Source organism: Vitis vinifera, chromosome 14, assembly GCF_030704535.1.
Source record: "Vitis vinifera cultivar Pinot Noir 40024 chromosome 14, ASM3070453v1".
Lineage (NCBI taxonomy): Eukaryota > Viridiplantae > Streptophyta > Magnoliopsida > Vitales > Vitaceae > Vitis > Vitis vinifera.
Window position 1 is genome coordinate 21,843,381 of NC_081818.1, and position 20,997 is coordinate 21,864,377.

The 20,997-nt window shown below is 30.6% G+C and overlaps 3 protein-coding genes across 3 annotated transcripts; all 3 read left to right on the forward strand.

Annotated features, from left to right (window-relative positions):
* The first annotated feature begins 1,993 nt into the window (after positions 1-1,993).
* On the forward strand, positions 1,994-4,130 carry HT9 (putative hexose transporter). The gene is made up of 4 exons (XM_002279859.5): positions 1,994-2,214; positions 2,344-2,666; positions 2,916-3,551; positions 3,635-4,130. The coding sequence occupies exons 1-4, from the start codon at positions 2,058-2,060 to the stop codon at positions 4,085-4,087; spliced, it is 1,569 nt and encodes a 522-aa protein (XP_002279895.5). The 5' UTR covers positions 1,994-2,057; the 3' UTR covers positions 4,088-4,130.
* A 5,478-nt stretch (positions 4,131-9,608) lies between these two features.
* HT10 (putative hexose transporter) lies at positions 9,609-11,802 on the forward strand. Its single transcript, XM_002279847.4, has 4 exons — positions 9,609-9,829; positions 9,959-10,281; positions 10,518-11,153; positions 11,238-11,802. Exons 1-4 carry the CDS (start codon positions 9,673-9,675, stop codon positions 11,688-11,690), a joined length of 1,569 nt encoding a protein of 522 aa, XP_002279883.3. The 5' UTR covers positions 9,609-9,672; the 3' UTR covers positions 11,691-11,802.
* Positions 11,803-17,394: 5,592 nt separating this feature from the next.
* HT11 (putative hexose transporter) lies at positions 17,395-19,983 on the forward strand. The gene is made up of 4 exons (XM_002279823.4): positions 17,395-17,586; positions 17,704-18,026; positions 18,204-18,839; positions 19,373-19,983. The coding sequence occupies exons 1-4, from the start codon at positions 17,451-17,453 to the stop codon at positions 19,883-19,885; spliced, it is 1,608 nt and encodes a 535-aa protein (XP_002279859.3). The 5' UTR covers positions 17,395-17,450; the 3' UTR covers positions 19,886-19,983.
* The last annotated feature ends 1,014 nt before the right edge of the window (positions 19,984-20,997 follow it).

Consider the following 20,997-nt stretch of genomic DNA (forward strand, 5'->3'; position numbering starts at 1 on the left):
TCATAATTCAAGCCCAATTTAATATGCAAACCTAAATCCACAACCAAAATCAACTCAATTTAATATGCAAACTCACATCCAAAATATACTACAATATTATATCATATTCAAATTAAATAATTTAAATGAACACAACTATATAAATTATCAACTAATTTAGCCCAAATTAATAAATTCTAAATTAATTCATCAACAATAAATTAGCTCAAAATTTCATATTAATTTAACAATTCAAATTTCAAAAATAACAATTACTATTAAAATCAAATCAAGAAAAATAGATAATAATAATAAAAATAAAAATAAAGGAAAATGGGTTTGATGGGAAAATGATGGAACGAGAGAAAAGAGGAAGGGGTCACCCGGCATTGGCTCGCTGGCAGAGACTGGCCAGTGGTTTAACCTTAAAATTTTATTTAATAGTAATTAATGAAACATATTTATATTTGCTCAACTTCCATTTGTGATGTGAATGTATGGTATGGTTTTTTACTTTTTTGTTTCTTTTGTTGCAATATAATGGATGAATGTGTTACTTGTCGTAGAGCAGTCAAATATTAATGGTGGTGGTAACAATAAAGGTCTCAGGATATCATCTACTTCTCCCTCAATGTAAAACTTGATTTAAGATATTTGTAAAAATTAGAATTAGATTTATCCTCTAAAAACTTTAAATTCATATTTGGTTGACCGAATATAGTATAAGATAAGATAAGAGAGAATATTATATCTTATTTTATATTTTATTAGTGCTAGAATATGATAAGTTATGTCATCATTTATCCTATCTTATGTTCAACCCAACTTAGGATAGATAAGTGATGAGATATATTATCCAACTATTTTTTTGTTATTCTTTACATATTAAATATATTAATGGCATGATAATATATATATATTTCATGTATCAAAAATTTATTTTTATCAATTTTTTATTTTTTCATATACTCATTTTACAAAATTATTTCTTTTAATTATAAATTAAATTAATGATTAAAAAACTAAAAAATATTTATAAAATAATATTAATATATGATATATAAATTATTTTTATATATTAAAAATGATGAGTCTAATCTTTTTAAGTACATTTGATAATATAAATTTTAAATCACTAAATCAATTTATTAACAAAGACTTGACTGATCACCTAGCAGGACAACACCATTAATGATTTATAAATTTTTATAACTTTTTTATTTCATATTTATTTTTTTATATAAAATAAAGAATTTTATTGGTATATAAAAACGATTCACTATTAGAAATCTTTATTTTATAAAATAAAAATAAAAATGGAATAAGAAAGAGTTATATTTTATAAACTATTATAAGTTTGGGTATTTTGGTATATTAAAAAATATTTGCATTGGTGAATCTTTTTTAAATAATAGTTTTTATTCTATATAATATAAGATGATATATTTGTAAATTAATAATTTAAAAAAAATAGTAGCTTTAACATATTTTCAAATATCTCAAAATATCAAAATAAATTAGATTAATAAAAAATTATAATAACTAATTATATAATAAATTATAAAATTTGTAATTGAAAATAAATAGGTTTTTAATTACTTTTTAAATTAATTTAGTTTCATTGATTACTCATTAATTTGCACGTGATGTATATTATTGGGGATACATGGATCTGCCATTAAAATATGTGTTTAATTATTAAGTCTAATTCATTCATGTTTAGATTTTCAATTTGGAAATTAAAAACATCAAATGCTAATGTTTATTTTTTTTAAATTGATTAAAATGTTTATTTTAGTAGATAATTAGATGAGTATGAAATATATTTTGGAATGCTAATTGAAGAAATTAAAGATATAGAATTGTTTCGTTATTTAAACACACTGGAGTACTTAGAATTATTTTCCTATCATAACTCTTGTTGATTTCTAATCCTATTAGGAATCAACTCATAACTAATTAAGTCTATATATACAAAACAAAGCTTATACTTTACCATACAGGCTTTCCTAATCAAACTTCACCCTTTTCCCAATCTTTGCTTTTTCTTCTCCTTTGAGAGCTTGCTTTCACCATTCATGGCTCCATTAGTGGGGATCAAGGCTGGCGGTTTCATGGGTCCTAGTGGTGGCGATCACGTAGAATACCCAGGCAAACTTACTTGGTCCGTCTTGATAAGCTGTGTGTTGGGTGCCATGGGTGGCTTAATCTTTGGTTACGATATTGGAATTTCAGGTAAGTTTATACGTGTGTGTATATATATAAAAGATTTAATTTATTCATCTTCTTAAATATATGGATATATATTTTATTATTTTGTAATATGTATATGCATACAAATAGATTGATTTGGTAATTTGGTAGGCGGAGTGACTTCGATGCCGACATTCTTAGAGAAATTTTTCCCCTCAGTTTATAAGAAAGAGGAATTGGATAAGTCAACGAATCAGTACTGTAAATTTGATAGTCAAATACTAACATTATTCACGTCTTCGCTCTACTTGGCGGCTTTGGTCTCTTCGTTGGTAGCTTCATACGCCACTAGAAGATTTGGGCGCAGGTTATCCATGTTGGTTGGTGGCTTGATTTTCATGGTTGGTGCCATTCTTAATGCTTTTGCCGTCAATATTCTCATGCTTATTTTTGGACGTATCCTTTTGGGCTTTGGAGTTGGTTTTGCCACTCAGGTAACTTTTTTCTTTCATTTTTAGTATTATTATATCAATGAAATATTTTATATTTTGATATTACTTTTCTTTTACACGTATACTGCATGATATTTTGGCTTTTTTTTTTATTTATTGGTTGTGGGTATATGATTATTATTATTATTATTATTTTTTATCTTATATATATATATTTTCCATATCTTATACATATAAATTCATCATTATTATATAAAGTAAATGATGAACTTTTATTTGAATTGTATGCAGGCGGTGCCAATATACGTATCAGAAATGGCTCCATACAAACACCGGGGTGCTCTCAACAACGTATTTCAGTTGTCAATCACCATTGGCATTTTGGTTGCCAATGTGGTTAACTACTTCACCGCCAAGATCGAGGGTGGATGGGGATGGCGTGTTAGTTTGGGCGGCGCTGCAATTCCCGCCGTCTTCATATCAGTCGTAGCATGGATTCTTCCCAACACCCCCAACTCCATGATCGAGAAGGGTGAGCTTCAACAGGCCAGAGAGATGCTCTGTCGCATTCGCGGCGTCAGCGATAGGGAGATTGAAGCCGAGTACATTGATCTGGTGGCTGCAAGTGAAGCTTCAAGACGAGTACAACACCCCTGGAGAAACCTTCGCCTTAGAGAATATAGGCCTCAGCTGGTAATGTCCATCCTCATCCCGGCCTTGCAGCAGCTCACCGGCATCAATGTCGTCATGTTTTATGCCCCCGTGCTCTTCCAATCACTGGGCTTCGGGAACAACGCTTCACTCTTCTCGGCTGTTATCACCGGTCTTGTCAATATGTTAGCAACCTTTGTGGCCGTGTTTGGCACTGATAAGTGGGGTAGGAGAAAGCTTTTCATAGAGGGTGGAATCCAAATGCTTATATTCCAGGTAATTAAACACATGATTAATACATCCTTTTTCTACTTCAATTACTTCAAAATTTCTTCAATAATCTTGGAATGCTCGTGTAGGTTGCAGTGGCAGTTCTGATAGCACTCAAATTTGGGGTATCAGGGAATGTGACAGAATTGCCAGAATGGTACTCCATTATTGTAGTGATGTGCATTTGTATCTACGTTTCTGCCTTCGCATGGTCATGGGGTCCTCTGGGATGGTTGGTTCCCAGCGAAATTTTCCCACTTGAGATTCGGTCGGCTGCTCAGAGTATAACAGTATCAGTGAATATGTTTTTCACCTTCGGAGTTGCTGAAGTCTTCCTGAGCATGCTTTGTGGGCTAAAGTACGGCTTGTTCATATTCTTTTCGGTTTTCGTGGCTATTATGACAGTGTTCATCTATGTCTTCCTGCCAGAGACCAAGGGCATTCCAATCGAGGAGATGAGGGTGGTGTGGAAGAGGCACTGGTATTGGAAGAGATTCATGCCCGACCACGACGACCAACAAGTTAATGGAAACTCTGTCTAGTAGTGTTTATGATTAGTTATTATACATACCCTCGATTTTTCTGGTTAGGAGTAGTTTTTTGCCTTTCATATTTTTTTTGTTTTATTATTGGTTTAATCATAAAAAATTGGATTTGATACTACTTAATGAAGCATATGTATGGTATGGTTTTTTGCCTTTTTCTTTTCAATATAATGGGTGGATGTGTTATGTTTGGTAGATGAGTCAAATATTAATGGTGGTGATAACAGTAAAGGTCTCAGGATATCAGCTACTTCTCCCTCAACCTAAAACTTGATTTAGGATGATTCTAAGAGCTATAATTAGATATAGATTGTTTTGGGAGTGCCGGTTCTTAAACAGGTTTTAGTGGAAGTGTTATTAGAAGAATCACCAATAGAACATCTTTTTAGAAAACACTAAAAGTGAATTCTCAATGTTTTAAAAGTGTTTCTTAAATTTTGACATACACGTGGTTTTTTCAAAATCATTTTTTAATACATTGAACTCTTTATTCTCTTTGAACGTAGATTTAGTTCCTTGGTATAAAATATTTTTTATTTAAATAATAGAATTCGAAAGTTTAGTTGTATATTCTTACTAAAAAAGTTTTTATTTTGTCAAGTTTTTTAATTAAATTAATTAAGTTCATGATTATAGGTAAGTCACGTGTTTACTCTTTGAAGAACTCGAGTTTTGAAATTATTTCTCATAAAAAGTTAAAATTTTTGGGAGGTGTGAGCCAAGTATACTACTAAATTAAAAGGGAGAGATTTAGAGTATTCTACTATTAAGGTTAAAAGATTCAATTATAATAATTACGATTACTTGATAACAATCTCTCAACATTAATAGCAACCTAAAATAACAACTTCTCAACAATAATTAAGTCCTCATAGATTTTTTCACTTTGAAAACTTATATAAATATTTCAATATTTGAGTTGGGAATCTATTATCCCAAAAGCAATGAAGAAAACAGAAATTCCACAAAAAAATTTGATAATAGAACCTGTAACTTCACCTTTTAAGCCCTAAAACAGAGCCCAAAAAATAACTTTGATGTTCAATCACCTCTTATCCCATAATACCAAAGTGGGTTAGACAAACTTAAAACAGAGTACACCCAAAATTGTACACATGGAATTTTTTTTAACAAATATTGTAAGGTAAAACGTGGAGTCGGGGGAGCCCAAGTAGTTATTGAACAATTAAAAAAAATGATGCGCTCATCTTTTTTTTTAGTGCATTTGATAATATAAATTTTAAATTACTAAATACATAGACTTGATTGATTAATAGGACAACACCATGAATGATTTATAAATTTTTATAACTTTTTTATTTTATTTTTTATTATTTTTATTAGTATATAAAAAAACGACTCACTAATAGAAATCTTTATTTTATAAAATAAAAATAAAAATGGAACAAAAAAGTTATATTTTATAAACTATAATAAGTTTGGGTATTTTGGTTTATTAAAAAATATTTGCATTGGTGAATCCTTTTTAAATAATAGTTTTTATTGTGTATAAGATTAGATATTTGTAAATTAATAATTTTAAAAATAGTGGTGTGGATCCCCTTTTTCACGTGTGTTCGTTTTTTATTTATTTTGTGAAATTTTGATTTTTAGAAAAAAAAAAAAAAAGACTTTGGAGTTGTCACTTATTTTTGTTTTATTTTTTAAGGGAAAAACAAAATAAGAAAAAAAAAACCCTAAGTGTGATTCCTAAAGAAAAAACAGGTCTATGAAACACTGAGTCTGGATCCGAGGGTTAGGTTACCTATTGGGAAGGTATGGTGGTGAGCCGTAACCAAGGGTCTTCAACGGGTAGGTCGGGCCTATGGGCTCGTTGACTAGTCAATGGGCCGGGCCGGGTCGGGCCAGGCCACGGGCTTTTTGAAATAAGCCAAAATGGCTTTCAAAAAAAGGAAGGGAGAGGGGGGGATTCGAACCCCTCCCCTCATGCTTAAATTTTAAGGCTCTAACCAACTGAACTACATTCCTTTTTTGTTTATTAATTGAGTTAGTTATATATATATAAAAATAAAGTATATTATTTTTAAAAAAAAAATTAAAGGGGCGGACCTACGGGCCTAAATTTAGGCCCGCGGCCCGGCCCGCCCATAAACGGGCTTGGGCCGGGCCTAAAGCGGGCCGCGGGCTTTTTGGAGACCCTTAGCCGTAACACCCTCTAAGCCCGTATACATTCGATCTCTACTAAACAAATTAAGGGAATTGTGACAATTAATTAAATAATCATAAATACCAAGATTAAAATAACGAAAACATTTACACAAAGATGATGACAAAATAAAATTACAAGAATGTACAAAATAAATGACAATAGAATTATGCAAATTGATTTATTGAACAAATTAAAAAAAATATTTGAAAAAAATTAGTTTTCTGAAAATTTCAAAAGATTTTATTAAAAACAATTTTGAATGAGTGATTTCAATCTATTTATTTACAAAATATTTTCTTCAAGTGATTTGATTAATTTCATTTGTATTAAATTTTCAAAATAAGTTATTTATACTTATTGTGTCAAAAGAATTTATTTCAAAATTTCAATTTAGCAACAAAAATTATTTTTTACTTGTTTTTACAAAAAAAAAAGAATGAATTTTTATAATTTTATTTACAAAAGTATTTCAATTTGTTTTCATTTAAGAAAAAATGACTTCTACAAATTATTATAAAAAATAACTTTATTTGCAAAATAATTTTTAATTAAAAATAAATTTTTGGGACAACTTTATTTACAAAACAATTTTTGGACAATTTTTTATCAAACAAAGAAAATTTTGGGCAATTTTATTAAAACAAATTTTCAAATTCTATTAAAAACATTTTTATTTTTATTTTTCTACAAACATTTTTCTGAATTTTTATTAACAAAAAAATTTATTTTCTTAAGAAGAATATTTTAAAATTATTATTTTATTAAAACATATTTACTGAATTATTCATCTTATTTAAACAAAATTTTTAGTTTATTCGACATCCAATTCTGTTCACAATAAGTAAATATATATAAACAAATATTTACAAAAAGTAATAAAAATAAAACCAAATAGTAGTGGAAAATAAAACGTGTACCCAAACAAACTTACAACAAGTTCAATGTCTTCATACAACTTTTCGAGTCTCACTTTCTTTCATGAAATTTCATGCTTTGTGTCGTAAATTCGTACTCAGCCAACAAGATTGTAGAATGAGCCAATACAAAAACAAAAATAACTCAAGTGTAAATATCTAGAAATGTACAAAGTTCAAAACAAATATTCAAGCCAAAATTCAAACTTCAAATTAGTTCGATAAATTTCACCAATTACAAATGGGCCTAAATTAACAAATATAACCCAACAAAAATATCTCACATGTCATAAACCCTAATCTAAAATTTCTAAATTAATAGTCAAAATATAAGCTCAATTAATCAAACCCAACACATAATAAATTAAAATAAATCTCATTTGACCTAAATTTCATATCTCATAATTCAAGCCCAATTTAATATGCAAACCTAAATCCACAACCAAAATCAACTCAATTTAATATGCAAACCCACATCCAAAATATACTACAATATTATATCATATTCAAATTAAATAATTTAAATGAACACAACTATATAAATTATCAACTAATTTAGCCCAAATTAATAAATTCTAAATTAATTCATCAACAATAAATTAGCTCAAAATTTCATATTAATTTAACAATTCAAATTTTATATTAATTTAACAATTCAAATTTCAAAAATAACAATTACTATTAAAATCAAATCAAGAAAAATAAATAATAATAATAATAATAATAATAAAAATAAAGGAAAATGGGTTTGATGGGAAAATGATGGAATGAGAGAAAAGAGGAAGGGGTCACCCGACATTGGCTCGCTGGCAAAGACTGGCCAGTGGTTTAACCCTAAAATTTTATTTAATAGTAATTAATGAAACATATTTATATTTGCTCAACTTCCATTTGTGATGTGAATGTATGGTATGGTTTTTTACTTTTTTGTTTCTTTTGTTGCAATATAATGGATGAATGTGTTAAATGTCGTAGAGCAGTCAAATATTAATGGTGGTGGTAACAATAAAGGTCTCAGGATATCATCTACTTCTCCCTCAATGTAAAACTTGATTTAAGATATTTGTAAAAATTAGAATTAGATTTCTCCTCTAAAAACTTTAAGTTCATATTTGGTTGACCGAATATAGTATAAGATAAGATAAGATAAGAGAGAATATTATATCTTATTTTTTATTTTATTAGTGCTAGAATATGATAAGTTATGTCATCATTTATCCTATCTTATGTTCAACCCAACTTAGGATAGGATAAGTGATGAGATATATTATCCAACTATTTTTTTGTTATTCTTTACATATTAAATATATTAATGGCATGATAATATATATATATATATATATATATTTCATGTATCAAAAATTTATTTTTATCAATTTTTTATTTTTTAAAATACTCATTTTACAAAATTATTTCTTTTAATTATAAATTAAATTAATGATTAAAAAACTAAAAAATATTTATAAAATAATATTAATATATGATATATAAATTATTTTTATATATTAAAAATGATGAGTCTAATCTTTTTAAGTACATTTGATAATATAAATTTTAAATCACTAAATCAATTTATTAACAAAGACTTGACTGATCGCCTAGGACAACACCATTAATGATTTATAAATTTTTATAACTTTTTTATTTCATATTTATTTTTTTATATAAAATAAAGAATTTTATTGGTATATAAAAACGATTCACTATTAGAAATCTTTATTTTATAAAATAAAAATAAAAATGGAATAAGAAAGAGTTATATTTTATAAACTATTATAAGTTTGGGTATTTTGGTATATTAAAAAATATTTGCATTGGTGAATCTTTTTTAAATAATAGTTTTTATTCTATATAATATAAGATGATATATTTGTAAATTAATAATTTAAAAAAAATAGTAGCTTTAACATATTTTCAAATATCTCAAAATATCAAAATAAATTAGATTAATAAAAAATTATAATAACTAATTATATAATAAATTAGAAAATTTGTAATTGAAAATAAATAGGTTTTTAATTACTTTTTAAATTTAGTTTCATTGATTACTCATTAATTTGCACGTGATGTATATTATTGGGGATACATGGATCTGCCATTAAAATATGTGTTTAATTATTAAATCTAATTCATTCATGTTTAGATTTTCAATTTGGAAATTAAAAACATCAAATGCTAATGTTTATTTTTTTTAAATTGATTAAAATGTTTATTTTAGTAGATAATTAGATGAGTATGAAATATATTTTGGAATGCTAATTGAAGAAATTAAAGATATAGAATTGTTTCGTTATTTAAACACACTGGAGTACTTAGAATTATTTTCCTATCATAACTCTTGTTGATTTCTAATCCTATTAGGAATCAACTCATAACTAATTAAGTCTATATATACAAAACAAAGCTTATACTTTACCATACAGGCTTTCCTAATCAAACTTCACCCTTTTCCCAATCTTTGCTTTTTCTTCTCCTTTGAGAGCTTGCTTTCACCATTCATGGCTCCATTAGTGGGGATCAAGGCTGGCGGTTTCATGGGTCCTAGTGGTGGCGATCACGTAGAATACCCAGGCAAACTTACTTGGTCCGTCTTGATAAGCTGTGTGTTGGGTGCCATGGGTGGCTTAATCTTTGGTTACGATATTGGAATTTCAGGTAAGTTTATACGTGTGTGTATATATATAAAAGATTTAATTTATTCATCTTCTTAAATATATGGATATATATTTTATTATTTTGTAATATGTATATGCATACAAATAGATTGATTTGGTAATTTGGTAGGCGGAGTGACTTCGATGCCGACATTCTTGGAGAAATTTTTCCCCTCAGTTTACAAAAAGGAGGAATTGGATAAGTCAACGAATCAGTACTGTAAATTTGATAGTCAAATACTAACATTATTCACGTCTTCGCTCTACTTGGCGGCTTTGGTCTCTTCGTTGGTAGCTTCATACGCCACTAGAAGATTTGGGCGCAGGGTATCCATGTTGGTTGGTGGCTTGATTTTCATGGCTGGTGCCATTCTTAATGCTTTTGCCGTCAATATTCTCATGCTTATTTTTGGACGTATCCTTTTGGGCTTTGGAGTTGGTTTTGCCACTCAGGTAACTTTTTTCTTTCATTTTTAATATTATTATATCAATGAAATATTTTATATTTTTATATTACTTTTCTTTTGCATGTATACTGCTATTATGATATTTTGGCTATTTTTTTATTGGTTGTGGGCATATGGTTAGTATTATTATTATTATTATTATTATTATTTTATCTTATATATATATAAATTCATCATTATTATATGAAGTAAATGATGAACTTTTATTTGAATCGTATGCAGTCGGTGCCAATATACGTATCAGAAATGGCTCCATACAAACACCGGGGTGCTCTCAACAACGTATTTCAGTTGTCAATCACCATTGGCATTTTGGTTGCCAATGTGGTTAACTACTTCACCGCCAAGATCGAGGGTGGATGGGGATGGCGTGTTAGTTTGGGCGGCGCTGCAATCCCCGCCATCTTCATATCAGCCGTAGCATGGATTCTTCCCAACACCCCCAACTCCATGATCGAGAAGGGTGAGCTTCAACAGGCCAGAGAGATGCTCTGTCGCATTCGCGGCGTCAGCGATAGGGAGATTGAAGCCGAGTACATTGATCTGGTGGCTGCAAGTGAAGCTTCAAAACGAGTACAACACCCCTGGAGAAACCTTCGCCTTAGCGAATATAGGCCTCAGCTGGTAATGTCCATCCTCATCCCGGCCTTGCAGCAGCTCACCGGCATCAATGTCGTCATGTTCTATGCCCCCGTGCTCTTCCAATCACTGGGCTTCGGGAACAACGCTTCACTCTTCTCGGCTGTTATCACCGGTCTCGTCAATATGTTAGCAACCTTTGTGGCCGTGTTTGGCACTGATAAGTGGGGTAGGAGAAAGCTTTTCATAGAGGGCGGAATCCAAATGCTTATATTCCAGGTAATTAAACACATAATTAATACATCCTTTTTTCTACTTCAATTACTTCAAAATTTCATCAATAATCTTGCAATGCTCATGTAGGTTGCAGTGGCAGTTCTGATAGCACTCAAATTTGGGGTATCAGGGAATGTGACAGAATTGCCAGAATGGTACTCCATTATTGTAGTGATGTGCATTTGTATCTACGTTTCTGCCTTCGCATGGTCATGGGGTCCTCTGGGATGGTTGGTGCCCAGCGAAATTTTCCCACTTGAGATTCGGTCGGCTGCTCAGAGTATAACAGTATCAGTGAATATGTTTTTCACCTTCGGAGTTGCTGAAGTCTTCCTGAGCATGCTTTGTGGGCTAAAGTACGGCTTGTTCATATTCTTTTCGGTTTTCGTGGCTATTATGACAGTGTTCATCTATGTCTTCCTGCCAGAGACCAAGGGCATTCCAATTGAGGAGATGAGGGTGGTGTGGAAGAGGCACTGGTATTGGAAGAGATTCATGCCCGACTACGACGACCAACAGGTTAATGGAAACTCTGTCTAGTAGTGTTTATGATTAGTTATTACTTATTATACCCTCGATTTTTATTGTTAGGTGTTGTTTTTATTTTGTACATTTTTTTTTGCTTTAATATTGGTTTAAGTATAAAATTGGATTTGATAGTACTTAATGAAGTACAGTTATATTCGCTCAACTTCAATTTGTGATGTGAATGTATGGTATGGTGTAGTACTGCCGTCTAATATGAATAAGGCCTCACTCCTACTTCTCCATGATGTTTGTTAAAAACTAGAATGAGAGTAGGTTTTATAATAATTTTATTTTTAGTATTTTTAATATTTAAATTTTTTTATTTTTTAAGTATTAAAAATGTTAGAAAAGTTTTTTTAACTCTTAGATTTATTCTCCAAGGTTACGTTTGGTTTTTGAGAAATAGGAGAGAAAGAAAATAGGAAAGCAAAGTGGAAAAAAAGAAAAAGTAGAAGGAAAAAAAAATTTAAGTTAATAAATTATTTTTATACATTTCTTAAAATTTATTTACTAAATAATTTTAAAATATGAAAATTTTTAATTAATTTGATTGTATTATATTTTATATATTTTTAACATTTTTCATAGTTAAATCAAACATAAAAAAATTAATTTTTTTTTAAAAAAAATTTCTTAGTATTTTCTAGAAATCAAACATTCCCTAAACCTCTAAAAGAATAATTTTCTTTCTAAAACTTGAATATTTCATTTCTAGTGATATATTCAAGTATTCAAGTCTTTAAAAAGTTTCTATATTTTTTATTTAGAGGTTTCATATATTTATTATCAGAAGTTTCTGTTTTATTAAATACGAATATTTATAAATAAGAAATTAATATTAGAATAAAAGGGGTGAAAAATAATAAATTTTTAATTTTTTTCAACTTTTCATTTCTTTACGGAATTAATTATGTTTTTCTTTCCACCTTACTACAACCCCACTGCAAGTTGTTTGTTTCAGCTATATACCTCCTTTAGTGCAGAATGACTTATTAAGTAGATGGATGGTGGTAGTATAGGCACGACCATCTTTCCCATAATGGTGATTGATCCTTTTATCAAATATAAAATTACTTTGAATTTATGACTAACAATTTTCTAATTAAGTTAATTACGTTCATGATTATTGCACTTACATGATGAGGGTAAGTCAAGTGTTTACTATTGGAGCAACTCGAGCTTTGAAATTAATTAACTCTAATAAAAAGTCATAAATTTTTATGTAATAAGGACGGGTTGAACCCACTCAATTTCAATCTAAGTTCAATCAAACCCAAGTTTATTCATATCCATGTTAATAAGATTTGTATAATCTTTAAGGATGTGTTTGTTGTTTTTAATTTCATATAAGTCTTGAAGATGAATCTCAACAATGGATAATACTTATAGGAGAGATGAATAGGTTTTTTTTTAAAACAATTGAGATGATATCTCATACATAGTTACAATTTGTCAAATCTCCTTATTATCTCAAATGAATTGAATTTTCTTTTAAATCTTATCAACCAACAATCAAATTACAAGTAACAATGGATATACTGATCCTTTTATAACAAATTGGTCAATGCAAATCACATACAAATGAATCGACACTTCCCAATTATGTTATGTAAGACATTGTTGTGGACCCCGCATTTCGGCTCAATGCGTTTCCCACTCGATGGCAAAACTCGATTTTGATTTCGAAAAATTGATCTTTATTGATTAAGAAAAATGACTTGGAGTCGCCACTTATTTTTGTTTTATTTTTAAAGGGTAAACAAAATAAGAAAGAAAAACCCTAAGTGTGACTCCTTATTTTGGAAAAGGCGGTCTGTGAAAAACCGGATCGGGTTCGGGGGTCAGGTTACTTATCGAGAAGGTACGGTAAAGACCGTAGCACCCCTCTAAGTCCCTAAAGTCGGGTCTCTACTAATAAAATGAAGCTGACATGACAATCAATAGGAAAATCAATGGATACTAGAGTCGATTATGTACATATAGGAATCAAAACATGCATAGAGAATGACTAGAATAGGAACGGATGCATACCTGGGCCACGAACGAGCAATGCGCTATCATAAAAGCAGAGTCAGTGCACAATATAGAGCACGAAATATATCACATGCATTATCAAACATAAATTAAAATTGTTCGAAGGAAAACTAGCTTTTTGAAATTCATTTTGAAAATCGGAGTCTTAGAGATTATTTGAAAATTGGGTTTTTAGAAATTAAATATAAAAATGAGAATTTTAGAAATTAAATTTGAAAGGAATTGGAATTTCAGAGAACTAAGTTTGGGAATCGGAATTTTGAAGAATTATTTAAAGACGGAATTTTAATAAATAAATAAGTGGATAAATAAATGAATGGAATAATAATAATGATGAAATTTTGGGAAATTATTTGGAGATGAGATTTTAAATGTATGAATAAGTGAATAAATAAATAAACGGGATAATAATAATAACGAAAATAATCATTAAACAGTTGAATGTGAATAATGGAATTTTTGAGATTGAAAATTAAATTTGGAAAACAGAATTTTGAAAAATAGAACTTTAATTATTCAAATTTGTAAAATAAATTAATGGAATGATAATAATAATAATGAGAATAATATTTAAACGAATGAACGTGAATAGAGGAATCTTTGAGATTGAAAATTAAATTCGGAAATCAGATTTTTCAAGAATTGAATTTTAATGATTTGAGTTTTAAAAAGAAATAAATAAATAAATATGGAATAATAATAATAATAATAACAAAAATAATGGTTAAGCGAATGAACGTGAATAGTGGAATTTTTTTAGATTGAAAATTAAATTCGAAAGTAAGATTTTTGAATAATTAAACCTTAATGATTTGAATTTTTAAAAGCAATAAGTAAATAAATATGGAATGATAATAATAATAACAAAAATAATGTTTAAACGAATGAACGTGAATAGTGGAATTTTTGAGATTGAAAATTAAATTCGAAAAAGGGAATTTTGAAAAATTGAACTTTAATTATTGGAATTTGTAAAATAAATTAATGGAATAATAATGCTAATTAACGGAAATAATATTTAAACGAACAAAATGAATAGTGAAATTTTTGGGATTGAAAATTAAATTAGGACACTGGATTTTTGAAGAATTGGATTTTAATGATCAAAATAATAAATAAATATGGGGTAATAATACTAATTAACGAGAACAGTATTTAAACGAGTAAAAATAAATAGTGGAATTTTGGGATTAAAAGTTAAATTAGGACGCTAGATTTTTGAAGAATTGGATTTTAATGATCAAAATAATAAATAAATATGGAGTAATAATACTAATTAATGAAAATAATATTTAAACGAGTAAAAATAAATAGTGAAATTTTTGGGATTAAAAGTTAAATTAGGACATCAGATTTTTTTAATAACTGAACTTGAATAATTTGAATTTTTAAATGAAATAATTAAATAAATATGGGATAATAATAATAACGATAATAAATAATATTTAAACGGATGAAAGTGAATGATGGAATTTTTGAGATTGAATATTAAATTAGGAAGTCAAATTTTCGAATAACTAAACTTGAATGATTTGAATTTTTAAATGAAATAATTAAATAAATATTGAATAATAATAATAATAATAATAATAATAATAATAATAATAATAATAATAACTAAATAAACGAGTGTGAAAAATTGGAATTGTGGGAATTGGAGATTAGAATTTGGAATCCGGAACTTGGAGGAATTATTTAAATGGGTACACAATAAACTAAAAACATACATAATAATAAATAAGTAAAAAGATAAAACTCATGTCTTATATGCTAACACCTGGACCATAAAGAGGCTTGGGGTTTTTTTATTGTTACCCCAAGAACATTCCTTTGGCTTGCACGTGGCCATTAACTTTTTGCAACCAATTAAATAATCTTTTCCCTCACACTCTCCTTCTTCCACAAGAATTATTACAGAATTCCACAGTATTTATTTCTACAGAGATACACTATATATCACCAATCTTCAACATCAAAACTGAAAATATCAACTATGAAAACGACATCTGAACTGAACATGACAAAATCACCCAAAGATGCACACACAACATTCAACGTCAAACGCAAAAATTATATTAACTATCAAGGCAAGAGACGAGCTGAAAGTGATAGAATCACCCACAGATGCCCACACTTCGCGGCCCCCGCAGCGTCGAAAACCGGGGGAAATTCAAAGACAACCAAGGCATATAGAATCATTTTTTGCAGTGGAAGGCCGGGCTTCGAGCAAAATTACTTTTGAAGCCTGGAAACTCTGAAAAATCAAAAGCTAAAGCTTCTGCTCATATCCACCATTGAGCAAGAAAGTGGAGAAGAAGGCAGAGCATGCATATATATATATGTAAAAGAAAACTGTTGGGTCTTGCCTCATTCCACAGATGCTGCCGGGAGGGGTTTCAAAAATCAAATGCAATGACGAGTCTACACTCGGGATATCCCAAAACAAGAAGCAAAAATGCACAAGTGGTCTCCAGATATCAAAGGGATCCGCAAATGACTAAAAAAAAACAGAGGAAAACAGTTCAAAACAGGGAAGAAGCAAAATAAATTAGAATCATACCTGAACCCAGAGAAGTCAGGGTGAGTGGATCCTCAAATCCTTTTCCTTTCTCGTTTTCCCCCCGGATATCTTCCTTCTTGCAGCCTCTAAAATCCCTCAGCTTCCTCTGTTTTTCCCTCCGAGCTCTCTCTCTCTCTCTCTGTGGATTCCCCCTCCGAGCTCTCTCTCTCCCCCTCTCTCTGGATTCCCCCCTCTCTTCTTGTCTCCCCCCGCAAGCCAGCCGTTGCTTCCTGCCATCCGCCGCACTCCTCTGCCCGAGCCAACCTCCCATCAGCCGCCCGAGAAAAAAGAAAAAAAGAAAAAAAACAAAGAAACTCCCCCCTGCTTCGCAGCCTCAGGGGGGGTCTACAATTGTATAAAAAAATAATAATGCATTTTCACATGTCCCTTACATCCACAGCAAACATTAAAATATACCAATGATTTAATACTCTAATCTTATGATTTTTAAAATTTGTGATTTTAATTTAAATTACATTATGATTTTAAATAAATTTCTGAAAACATTGTGACTTTCATATTTAAAAATAAAAAAAAAACTCTTTTTAAAAATTTCTAACATTGTTTAACCTTGTTCTTTAGAAACAATTTTTTAAATAAAAAATAAAAGAAATCATGGGTTCATTTGATCATATTTTTTAAAACTTGTTTTTAAAAAACTGTTTTTAAGTTAAAAAAATAGAAAATAATTTTAAAAAATAAAAATAAAAAACATATCCAAACTGGCCTTAATTATTCATTAAACATGTCAACGTGACCAACCATAGCTTCAACCTAACCAAATCAAGCTTGGACGAATTTTTTTTAAGGATCAACTTTCAAGCCTATCAACCCAGTCAAATTACAATCAATTTTTTTTTTTTTTTTAATTGGGCACAATTCAATAATTTTACTCGATTAGTTTCTACCCAAACAATATATATCCCCATTTAAAAAAAGGATAAGACACTTTTTGTATATTTTGTTTATTTATTTATTTATTTATTAAAAAAAAGGGGAAATTTTGGGATAAGATCACATCCACAAATTTAGGTGGCAATTATTATACACTTCTGAAATCCTAATATAACGATTTCCCATTAGTAGATGAATTCATATAGAGACTCATAGATAAAAAAAACACCTGCTCTCTTTTTTCTATTATCTTCTTTCTTCCTTCAACACCTCCACTAATAACAATGGCGGCCAGCATCTGGTTGGGTCCCAGAGATGATGGTGACAATCATCCAAGCAAGCTGACTCGATTTGATTACATAACTTGTGTGTTTGCATCCATGGGCGGCTTGATGTTTGGATACGATATCGGTATCTCTGGTACACATGCAGAACAAATTTTAACTTTCTTCCTCTTTGCATATGCCTTCAACTTGTGGTCAGATTTTATTCTCATGCTGTATTTTCTAACGTGTTCTTGGGATAAATTAACTGTAGGTGGAGTAACGTCTATGGCAGATTTCTTGAAGAAGTTCTTTCCAACCATTTTCCAAAGAGACCCAGTAGAGAGGTCTGGTAACCAGTACTGCAAATTCAATAGCCATACTCTAACCTTGTTCACATCGTCTCTATATTTGGCAGCGCTGGCCTCATCATTGATTGCGTCATGCGCGACCAGAAGGTTTGGGCGGAAAATATCTATGCTTATCGGTGGCTTGGTTTTCTTGGCTGGTGCGGTTTTTAATGTTCTTGCAATGCAAGTTTGGATGCTTATAGTTGGTCGGCTGTTGTTGGGCCTTGGAGTTGGTTTTGCAATTCAGGTATATATTCAAACCCTAAATCTATATATTTTCATGCATACTTGCCTACCTATTTTATGCAATTTTTTTGAGAATCAAACATAGTTTATCTAATTTTTCTCTGTCAAAACTGTTTTTGCATTCATATTTTCATGATTTATGGACCATGCCACTAACTTTGATTTCAATTTTCCATAGTCTGTGCCAATCTACGTATCAGAAATGGCTCCCTACAAACACCGTGGTGCTCTCAACAATCTGTTTCAGTTATCTATCACCTTGGGCATTTTGATAGCCAATGTGGTTAACTACTTCACAGTCAAGATTCATGGTGGATGGGGATGGCGCGTCAGCTTGGGCGGAGCTGCAGTCCCGGCCATCTTCCTATCAGCGGTGGCATGGATTATTCCCAACACTCCAAACTCGATGATAGAAAAGGGTGAGCTTCGGCAGGCCAGAGAGATGCTCCGTCGCATACGTGGGGTTAGCGATGATCGGATTGAAGCAGAATTCAGAAATCTGGTGGCTGCAAGTGAGGCATCGAAAGAAGTATTGAACCCCTGGAGAAATCTCCTCCAAAGGAAATACAGGCCTCAGTTGGTAATGTCCATCCTTATCCCGGCCTTCCAGCAACTCACCGGCATCAATGTGGTTATGTTTTATGCTCCAGTGCTCTTCCAATCACTGGGATTTGGGAGTAATGCTTCACTATTCTCAGCAGTTGTCTCTGGCCTCGTCAATGTTGGTGCCACCCTTGTGGCTGTTTATGGCGCTGACAAGTGGGGCAGGAGAAAGCTTTTCCTAGAGGGTGGAATCCAGATGCTTGTTTTCCAGGTGAGTCTCTTCTTCTCTCTTTCATCTGTAAATGTCTTCATAACCATGTACAATACCTGATTGGATCGAGCACCAGAACAAGAAGTAGGATCAGAATTAAGTCATTGTTGTTTTATTAATCTTGTTGATTTTGTGGTTGGAAACTGTGTTTTAAAACTGGGCAACCTTTATGCTTTGAATAGATAATACTTATACAGTTGGAAGTAATTAGATCCATAATTAATACAAATGGTATCAAAGCTAATCTACAACAAGTGTGGGAGTTCACCGATTGTAGGAGTTTGTTTGACCTGGCAAGAAAGGAGTGGCAAGTGTTTGTTTGGCCCTAGAATAGTATAAGGTATGATGATGTTTGTAGGAGGGTGATTGTGATAACCTATAGGATAAGGAAAAAAAAAATTAATACTATTTTTAAAGTTGTGAGGGTTTCTTGGGCTCGAAACAGACTAAATTTACCTAGTTTAAAGTGAGTTTTCCATCAATTCTGCTGATCATTTGTTTGTTTATTCATGCAACTTCTTGTGGATGTGTAGGTCGCACTAGCAGTTCTTATTGCACTTAAATTTGGAGTAACAGGGACAGCGAGCCATTTGCCTCACTGGTACTCCACTGTTGTAGTGGTGTGCATATGTGGCTACGTTGCTGCTTTTGCATGGTCATGGGGACCTCTGGGATGGTTGGTGCCCAGCGAAATTTTCCCACTTGAGATTCGATCGGCAGCACAGAGTATAGCAGTTTCAGTCAACATGTTATTCACCTTTCTTGTTGCAGAGGTCTTTCTCAGCATGCTTTGCGGCCTTAAGTCTGGCTTCTTCATTTTCTTTGCAGCTTTGGTGACTATTATGACAGTCTTCGTCTATATGTTTGTGCCGGAAACTAAGAACATACCAATTGAGAATATGACAGAGGTGTGGAAGAGGCATTGGTACTGGAAAAGGTTCATGCCTGCGCAGGACAATGTTTTGGAATTTTATCGTTCTGTGGTGAATGCTCTTGGACTGCCTATGGATGTCGGCAACTGCCCGGGGAAAGGCAACCCAAAGTGAAGAAAAAATAGAGAAAAAAAAAAGAAAAAAATGACGTCCCACTAGATTTCTCTTAATCATTTTTATATATATCAAGTCAAATTAATTTCCTTCTATGTAGACAAATTTTACCCATGATACAATGATTATTTTTTTTGTGATTATAGCATTCAAATTACAATAAATAGGGAATCCTGATGATTTGTACTTTCTTCGATGTTTGATTAAATAAGTGTTTGACGACCATAATCTAGTTTTACAAAGAATGTTTGAATAAGCTTGAAAGATGAACAATTAAGTAATTAAAAGGAGAAGAAATAGAATGAACATACTACACAAAAATGTTATGGGGATCCTTTATTTATGGTTGTAGGTTGTGGTTCTTCGAGTGGACATATCTGTCGTATTCCCTTTTCCCAACAATCCTCTGCATAAATGGAAATTGATTTGATATAAGCAAATGAAATGCTAACAATTAAGAGAGTACAATTTGGAAAATAATCAAGATTTGTAACTTGAGAATTTGAATCTTCCTTCGTGAAATATTATTAGATGTAATGGATAAGCTATTTAGTTGTTAATGCAAATTAAGGCAATCATGTCCATGCAACTCATTTTTTAATATTGTTGATTGTCATAGTTATGTTCGTCTTGGCCTTATACAAACCCTAATTTCATGAATGATCAAGAGAATTTCAACTCTAAAATTCAAATGACTTCAATATTTCAGACTCACATAGGTGATTCTTAGTCTTGTCATACCCCATTTGGCTTTCCAAGCTATACGATGCATTGAACTAAAGTTTAACCTAGTTCATGTAGCAAATAACACTACCTTCATTCTAGGAATAGGTAGGAGAAATTATTACTCTTATGCTTCTCTTAGGTGGTGTTTGGTTTTTTTTACTTAGTTTTAAATATAACTTTAATGCTTAATAGTGTTAAGTATTAGATTGTTTGTTTGTTTTTTAATATTTTATTTCTATTAAACATTAAAAAGTAAAGAAAAACCAAAACAATATTTTTTCTATTTAGAAAAAACTAAATATTTTAGTTTTTTTATTTAACAAAAAAGTAATAATAAGTCATGAAAAAATAAAAAAATAAAAAATTTAAAGTTTGAAAGCAAATTA

Bases quoted from the DNA above. Each gene is read 5' to 3' on its own strand.
- HT9 (XM_002279859.5), top strand. From the start codon at position 2,058: ATGGCTCCATTAGTGGGGATCAAGGCTGGCGGTTTCATGGGTCCTAGT. The intron at 2,215-2,343 runs GTAAGTTTATAC...GTAATTTGGTAG, and splicing joins TTACGATATTGGAATTTCAG to GCGGAGTGACTTCGATGCCG. The intron at 2,667-2,915 runs GTAACTTTTTTC...AATTGTATGCAG, and splicing joins GAGTTGGTTTTGCCACTCAG to GCGGTGCCAATATACGTATC.
- HT10 (XM_002279847.4), top strand. From the start codon at position 9,673: ATGGCTCCATTAGTGGGGATCAAGGCTGGCGGTTTCATGGGTCCTAGT. The intron at 9,830-9,958 runs GTAAGTTTATAC...GTAATTTGGTAG, and splicing joins TTACGATATTGGAATTTCAG to GCGGAGTGACTTCGATGCCG. The intron at 10,282-10,517 runs GTAACTTTTTTC...AATCGTATGCAG, and splicing joins GAGTTGGTTTTGCCACTCAG to TCGGTGCCAATATACGTATC.
- HT11 (XM_002279823.4), top strand. From the start codon at position 17,451: ATGGCGGCCAGCATCTGGTTGGGTCCCAGAGATGATGGTGACAATCAT. The intron at 18,027-18,203 runs GTATATATTCAA...AATTTTCCATAG, and splicing joins GAGTTGGTTTTGCAATTCAG to TCTGTGCCAATCTACGTATC. The intron at 18,840-19,372 runs GTGAGTCTCTTC...GTGGATGTGTAG, and splicing joins TCCAGATGCTTGTTTTCCAG to GTCGCACTAGCAGTTCTTAT.